The 8,691-nt window shown below is 39.1% G+C and overlaps 1 protein-coding gene across 1 annotated transcript in view; it reads right to left on the bottom strand.

Annotated features, from left to right (window-relative positions):
• Window positions 1-450: 450 nt before the first annotated feature.
• Window positions 451-8,691, bottom strand: part of kcnt2a (potassium channel, subfamily T, member 2a) — a 939,304-nt gene continuing 931,063 nt past the window's right edge. Inside the window, exons 30-31 of the mRNA XM_072512908.1 lie at window positions 5,099-5,183; window positions 451-1,129 (exon numbers count right to left, since the gene is read on the bottom strand). Of these exons, the coding sequence (XP_072369009.1) occupies window positions 1,012-1,129; window positions 5,099-5,183 (203 nt within the window). The 3' untranslated portion in view covers window positions 451-1,011. The remainder of the gene's footprint in view (window positions 1,130-5,098; window positions 5,184-8,691) is intronic.

The raw sequence follows: 8,691 nt of genomic DNA, 5'->3' as shown, positions 1-8,691 counted from the left end.
GCATATTCTACTGTGTCCCTACCACAATGAGGGGGTGACAATGGACAATGAAAGGTTCATTTTGGCCAAGTCCAAGGTGATGGTCTGCATTATAGAAATTGGTATTCAACATTCCAGGAGCTTCAATGTTGGTGAAGAGTGGGCCCCAATATATTTTGGCAAGATTCAGTCGTGATTTTTGCAATCTTCTATCTTATCCCTCCCAGCGGTGCTGCCAATAGGCCTTGACCCTGCAAAAAGGGCACAGATTCAGGGAATAGGCAAAAGGGGAGAGGGAAGTTGGAGAAGGGGCATAAAAATTCCAATCTGCACAAATTCTGCCCCCCTGAATCCCACTGCAGAGTTTTAACCAGATGGTCATTGGTCCAAAATGAGATCCTTTTGCAATTTAATAAACAGAATAATAACTGTTTTGGTGCATGTAACGTAGAAAGGCCAAAATACAGGAAGCTGTATCTATCAATTATATTTTAATTTACGTATCTGTGGAATTATTTATAAATTAACCTTTGAGGACTAATGCATGTTAATACTTAATTGACTTCCAGTAAACCCTTCTCCCCATTAACAGAATTATATTCTCAATGTACATTAATGGAGGACTAATTAGCTGTTAGACTATAATAAACCTGCAACAGATGGATAGCTGTAAGTGGAATTCATTTCAATGCATTTCCTCTCTATTATGTGCATTTTCAAACTGAATAATGGCATTTTAAGAAAGAGGACCATAATGATACAATAACAAGCTAGGTACGGACGAAAAGCTCCACGCTTAATTGAATCATTCTGTGACATCATTGGTGAATCAGATTGATCAGCTCTGCATAATGCCATACATTGTTTGCTTAATTTAGTCACAGCTACAGTGCTTTCAACAATTTCCTATCACAAGCATAGGAAACAAGCATGTTTTTAAAAAATCCAGTTTCTTAATGCAATGCTGAAAACTGTAATACTTCTTTTGGAAACTTTAGTTGAGGCTTTTTCTATAGAGCACAGTGCGATTAATTAAAGCTGGGTGTCATCCTTCGTGTCCTGTCCACCTCTGCTATTGTTACAGACACTGATCTTGAGACTGGGTTTACTGTTAGGTACGTAAGCCAAAGGATCAGGGCGGATCAAGTATCTGCAGATACAAAAGAAAGTTAATTGAAAAAGGAGTAAGGAATAAAAAGGACAGATTGAGATAATACTCACAGGAAGAAAGCTATGAAATTCAAACTGCTAATGTCTTGTATCATGTAGAAGTTGAAGATTACTTTAACGTTTACCATTCATGCACAAACTAATTCCAGCATGTATTCATAATGCACATCTCCTTGTTCATAATGCTTAATTATATTAAACAATATAATTGAGATCTTAATTTGATATAACCTAAAACAATCAAAATTTTGGGATACTTGGTTTTATGAAACAAGGTAATGTATGATAACGAGAGGACATGGCTGACTTTTTAATTACTTTCTTTCTATTAAAAGTATTAATATGATGAAGTTGTATCGTGTTTAGTTCAGAGAATAAGTTCATTCTGGAGAGACCCAGTCTGACAAGACCAATAAAAAATATTAATACATTTGTTCAAGTCAGTTTGCAATCATTTAGGGTTTGAATAATTCAATTCTAAAATTGTAGCATTTCAAAAGGCCATTTTCAGAAAATTCTGTAATTCGTTGCCTTAATTACTGAATTATAAACTGTTCTATGGGTATCAATGTTTTAAGCATTCCAGCAATGGCATAGGTGGTGAATTTCCTTGGCTATTTCACCAGACTCCCATATCAGTGGGCTGAGAACATATCAATCTTGGGTGAATTGGAATCGAAGATTGACAGGGAAAACTGTAACGGAACAATGGACTGCCTTTTAAAGAAAAGATAGCTCATATATAGCTGAGGTACATTTCCACAAGGGAGAACAACCAAAAGCAGAGCTCTCTGGATGATGAAAGAGATAGAGAGTAAGATAAAGGAGAAAAAAGGTAACTAATGTCAGGTTAATAATGGAAGTGAGAAGCAGGCTGAATACAGAAAATTCAGGTCAGAAGTGAAAAAGAAGAGAGACAAAGTGCAAAAAGAGACTGGCAGAATGCATGAAAGGAAATCCAAAACTCTCCTATATAAATAATAAAAGATTTTGTTGGAGGAGTGCTTGGGGCTGATTTGGAACTAAAAAGTGGATTTTAACATGGTGACAGTAGGCATGACTGAGATACTAAATAAGTACTTTGTATCTGTCAGAGGAAGAAGATGCTGAAGTCTGTATGAGGAGGTAATTGAGATGCTGGATGGGCAAAAAATTGAGAAAGAGGAGGTACTAGACAGCCTGGCTATACTTAAAAGTTGTTTGATCACCAGGACTGAATTAGGTGCATCCAATAATACTGAGGTAAGTAAGGGTGGAAATTGTGGCGGTACTGGCCATAACCTTCCAACCTATCTGTATCCTTAGATACAGGGACTGATGCCAGGAGACGAGATAATTGGAAATGTTACATTATTGTTCAAGAAAGAGTGCAAAGATAAACTCTGCAACTACACAATAGTCCATTTAACCTCAGTAGTGTGAAGCCTTTTGGAAACTATAATCTGGGACAAATTAAAATAAATTGGACAAGTGTAGATTAATTAAGTAAAACCAGCATAGACTTTCTAAAGGCAAATTGTGTTTAACTAGAGTGAATGTTTTGTGTTTTGATGAGATGACAGAGAGGTTTGACTAGGATAATGAGTTGATGAGTCCACTGTATATGGACTTCCATAAGGTATCTGATAAAGTGCCATATAATAGGTTTGCCAACAAAATGAAACACATGGAATGAAAGAGACAATGAGAGTATGGGTACAAAACTGGATGAATAATACGAAACAGTAGATAATATAGTCCTGAATAGGGGCTGTTTAGCACAGGGCTAAATCGCTGGCTTTGAAAGCAGACCAAGGCAGGCCAGCAGCACAGTTCAATTCCCGTAACAGCCTCCCCGAACAGGTGCCGCAATGTGGCGACTAGGGGCTTTTCACAGTAACTTCATTTGAAGCCTACTTGTGACAATAAGCGATTTTCATTTTAATTTCAATTGTTGAAACATATACAGTAGGCGTGCCTAAAGTTTGACACCAGGATCTCTGCTTTTCTTGTTATATATTAATGATGTTGAATTGGGTATGCAGGGCACAAAGCAAAATTGGAGATGACACAAACATTGCTGTGAGGAAAATAGTGATGAACTCGAGAAGATACAACCAGACTGGTGGAAGGGCAGGCAGGTGGCAGATGAAATTTAACACAGAATTTTGAAATGGCGTGTTTTGCTAGCAAGACCGAGGTGAGGTACTTTAAACTGAGGGCACAATTCTAACTGGGAGAGGGGAGATGGGGAAATGCACAAAAACATGCATGCACTGGAGAGAGTACAGAAAGGATTCACAATAATGGCTTCAACGATGATGAACTTCAATTCATGAAGATACATTGGAGAGGTTAGAACTGTTTTCCTTGAAGAAAATAAGGCTGAGAGGAGATTTCATATCGGTATTCATAATCAAAAGGATTCTAGACAGGCTACAAACAGTTCTCACTCCTGAAGGGATCAAGAACGGGAGAGCACAAATTGAAGGTAATTTGGCAAAAGAAATATAAGAAACCTTTTCACACAGTGAGAGGTAAAGTTCTGGAATGCAGTACCTGAAAGTGTGGTGAAGGCAGGTTTCATCTAAGTATTCAAAGGGAATATTATTATAGAAGAATGCGCATGTTATGGGGAGAGGTTGCGGGGGGGGGGGGGGGGGGGTGGCGTGAGATGAATTGCTCTTTTGGGGAGCGAGTGCAGATGCAATGTGCTGAATGGCTTCCTCCTGTGTTGTAGGTGGCAGGGCAGGTTGAGAAAGTGGTTTAAAAGGTACATCGGCTTTATAAGAAAAGACATGACCAAAGAAACAAGGAAGTTATTATGGATCTTCATAAAACAGTGGTTCGGCCACAAATGGAGATTTTTTTCCAGTTCTGGGCACTGACTTTAGGAACTGAATGCGAAGGCTTAGAAGCTACAGAAAAAGTGACATGAGATTCCAGGGAGGAGGGTCTTTGGTTACGTGGATGCATTAGAAAATCTAGAGGCAAAACTAAAATACTGCAGATACTGGAAATCTGAAATAAAAACAGAGAATGCTGGAAAAAAAAAACCTCCAGTTCCGAAGAAGTCATAAAAGCCTCAACATTAACTCTGTTTATTGCTCCACAGATGTTGTCAAACCTGAGTTTTTTTCCCCAGCATTTTCATTTTTTAATTGAAAGATCTGGAGTTCTTCTCCTTGGAGAAGAGACGGTTGAGACAAGATTGATGTTCAAAACCAAGATGGCCTGGTCTGCCCAGATGGGAAGACATTTTTCCCATTGGTATAAGGGTCGAGGACCAGTGGTACACTCATTTAAAGGTGATTGTCAAAAGAACCAAATATGACATGAGAAAAAACGTTTTTGTACAGCGAGTGGTTTGGATCTGGAATGCATTCCCCGAGAGCGTGGTACAGGCAAATAAATCATGACTATAAAAAGAGAATTGGAGAGGGATCTGAAGGGGAAGAAAAAAGGATTGCAAAGCTAAGAGCCTGAGAGAAGTTGAGACAGTGGAACTAGCTAAGATAGCTCTTGCAGAAAGCCCACACAGTCTTGATGGGTTAAATGGTGATCTTCTGTGCTGTAATAATTCTATGGGTGAGATGTTACGGCTGTACTCGCCGGCGGGATATTTTGGTCCTGCCGATGCTGCACTCCCACCGTGGGTTTCCCAGCAGAGTGGGGTGGATTCAATGGGAAATCCCATTGACCAGAAGAGCCCACCAGCCAACGGTGGGCTGCCTCCCCCATGCAGAGGCCAGAGAATCTCACCCTATGATTCTAGGAAGAGATGAACTTTAGAACTATTGGGTATTGGATGCTTTTTCTGGAGCATGAGGCATGAAACAATGATTCTGAGTTTGCCCTGTTGCTCCTTAACATAAATTCTCTGACTCTCTTTCAGCTTTCAGCTCCCAAGTTGATTAGTTGGAAATTGTTGCTATGCCATCTAATAGCATAAAAAAACTGAAATACTTACACAACATCATTCAGTTCCAGTCTTATATCCGGTGAAGGATTGATGAGAATATACGACAGAGTGTTCTGGTGATCATTCATTTCATCTTTCAAAAAAAAAAGTAAGGATATTGTCAGTTACATGTGCTGGTCAAGGTAAGAAATTCCCCTGTTACATTACCTTAACAGGATATTCCTCCCCCTCTGCCACCACCACCATTCAAAAGAAGAGCCGCAATGTAATGGGAATATCAATGCCTCTAATGTCCCCAGTTAAGTTAAACAAACATCCTGAACTGGGCAGATATTATTGTTCCATCATCATTACTGGGTCATTATTCAGGAATCTTCTACTGACGACTATCACCATTAGGTTCAAAGCAGTCAAGTGATTCGATGGGAAAACGGGGATGGACAACAAATGTGGCCTTGCAAACATTGCTCATACCACACTAACAAATAAAAGAGTCAGTAGCAAGTTGTCCCAAGGTATTTGCACAGACCACTGTACACTATTTACACTATAGGAAACTTTAAAAATAAATTAACTTTATTGTGTAGTTATTACACTTTGACACAAAATAGAAAAAGGTGCTTAAAATTATTTCATATTTCTATGAATGTATTACAGCTAAAGATCTTTTTTAGAAGCGGGATATTTTCTAACTTTGTGTCAAAGTGGCAGTTTAAGGGCTAAGGAACAAACTACTTCTTAATATTACAGTCCCTCATAAATAAACAGTAAATAATTAAATTAACAACTTTCATTTCACTGTGGCAACTACATCTTTTGTTTACAAAATGGCACATTCATCCATCAACCCTGATCACCTTCTCACTGTTCTGAGTAAAGTGTCATGAACGGCAGCTTCTATTAGCTCCTTATGGCTAACATAAGCCATAATGAGATAACCTAAGCTGTTGATGGGTGCATCAGCCATAGCTTGAGTCAGGCCAAGAGACATCACATTGCAGATTCATGAATTATAAATTTGATTAACTAAGTTAAATGATCATTTATTTATACTGAAGGAAAATCAAGTCTTTATTTACACTCTTTCATAGAACCCACCAGTTCATAAATTTTACAGAGAACTCATTTAATTTCTAGATATTTTTAGAAATCGGAGGTGCAGTCTTGTACATGGAAGAACAAATCTGGAGGAAATAGGATTCCATATTCTATATATAGGCATTCATTACATGCTCGACCTACAGTATAGCATTTTAACTTCCAAAACTGGTTTAGAATTGAATGTTTCTTATATTAGACAGGTTAAAAGTTGGTAGAATAAAATATATTGTTATAATCACCGCAATTCATTACATACGTTAAAATCTGCTATATTGTCTGTGGTATCCCAATATGTTGACAGCAAAATGTGTTGTGACCTTTCCTTCAACCTTTCCTACTGCCCTGTGTTGATTAATACATTCGCAAGCAATTCCCTAAATCCCACTTAATACATTCCCAGCATCCTCTTCAACAAAGGTCAGGCTATCGTCTGCCTCTGAGCAAAGAATCTCTTGAACGTAAGCCACCCTGTTGTAGGCCCTCAGCAAAAAAATATGCACATAAGCTGTGTTAACAGTTCTATCACACAAGCCACCTCTGCTATATCTGCAATATAAGCTTTGTTGCTTTAGTAAAACTGGTACGTTCTAGAATTAATTTTGATGTTCAGATGAAAATGAGTAATATTGGCTGTTTTACTTCAAAGTAGATCAAATAAAAGCAAGGTAAATTCAAACAAAAATATTTTGCTTCAATGCCGACAGGATTTATCTGTCAAGAGGATGGTGAATGTTTTATAAACATGTTTTGATCTGCTGGAGTGCATTAAAGTAAATTTTAAAGCATTGTGGAACTTAAAGTCATGAAAGGTGGTAAATAAATACAAGAAGTTGTATTGTTTTGCTTTGTTTTTCAGTCGATACCTTTCTTATGGACCGCAGTTATAATAATAGTAAACTTTATTATTGTCACAAGTAGGCTTAGATTAACACTGCAATGAGGTACAGTGAAATTTTCCCAGTCACCGCACTCCTGCGCCTGTTCGGGTACACTGAGGGAGAATTCAGAATATCCAATTCACCTAACAAGGACGTCTTTCGGGATTTGAGGGAGGAAACCAGAGCACCCACAGAAAACCCACGCAGACACTGGGAGAACATGCAGTCTCTGCACAGACAGTGACGGAACCCCGGTCCCTGTTGCTCTGAAGCAACAGTGCTAACCACTGTGCTACCGTGCTGCCCTACAAGTGCCACAGGCTATTCAGGGACTACCATTGAGAAGATAAAGACAATATCAAGTTTGCATTAAAATTAGCACTGAGCCAAAATATAATGATCTTCAAATGTGGACCACAAACTGATTCAGAACAAATGCGAGGTGAAATTCATTTCAAATAGTAATGCAATATTGGTATTAGTGAATTGGCTGCCCATTTTATATCCACTGAACTTCCTTTCCTTTTCCTTTGATATCAATGTCAAATATCTGGATATGTTAGGCTGCATCTTCATTGCTGACATTCATTGTGTATAGAATGCAATTGTTTTTTCAGTGATACACTGGTGGTTTCCATGTATTTTTTCCCGTCATAAATTGGTTAAGAATTTGTTTGGAGAGTGCATATTCTCTCTTTCTCCCGATGGCCGAATATTACATATTTACTGTGTATTATTGTGTAGTGTGGGGAATGATGACACAGGTGATAACTTCAACAGTTTATTACAAAGGTTTTTGGCTGCCCTTGTATGCTGTGCATATAGCCATGTGGAAGTAACTTCCTGCACACTCCCCCACATTGCTTTTCTGTACTGGTGCATAGGTCATTTGGCAATATATGAATGGATTCACATTCTACATCTTCCCCATTTTAGTTGAGCCAATCTGTAACTGCATGCAAAGAACAGTACCAAAATGGCTGGAAAAAAAACAATGGAGAACTTGAATACACAAAGTATGAACTTGCGCCAAAAATTGCACAAAGCCCACAGACTCCCCCCCCCCCCCCCACACACACACACACCTTTTCATAAACAGCACATAAGTTGGTACATAGTCCTTAAATATGGGGTTTGGTCTGCTCAGCCACCACAACCGTGTAGTCACACAAGTTGGCCATCCCTGGGAGGCAGCCAGGTTATTGTTCACATTCACATGGCGGACAGTACCAGGTGAGCCTGGGGAAGACATGGTGGCTGAAGGTTTGTTACATTTTTAGCAGGAAGGGCCTCCAGCTGAACTGGTGTGGAGGCATGGACTGCAGACTAGGTGTGTCAGCCTCTGTGGCAGTTAGCAGGGCTGGTTCAGATACCTCCAGCAGATGATGCCAGTTCCTGACAGGCATGGCGCCACCTGAGGCCAACATGTGGATGTTGGGTTGGGGAGCATGACTGTGCACAACAGCCAGTTTGGCATAACCCCATGTAGTTTGCTTTCTAATTGTCTCACCTGTTTCCAGAATTTTTATGCATGTTGCGGTTCTAGCATCTCTTCTCTCTTTGTTGTCATTTCATAAGGGCTTCCTATACCTTTTGTTTCCTCTTTAGTCTGGAGAAAGGTTTGGTAATATGATTATGGTCCTGGTTTAGCTGGAGAACATT

This window comes from Scyliorhinus torazame, chromosome 7, assembly GCF_047496885.1.
Source record: "Scyliorhinus torazame isolate Kashiwa2021f chromosome 7, sScyTor2.1, whole genome shotgun sequence".
NCBI lineage: Eukaryota > Metazoa > Chordata > Chondrichthyes > Carcharhiniformes > Scyliorhinidae > Scyliorhinus > Scyliorhinus torazame.
This window is presented reverse-complemented; position numbering and strand designations above follow the sequence as displayed.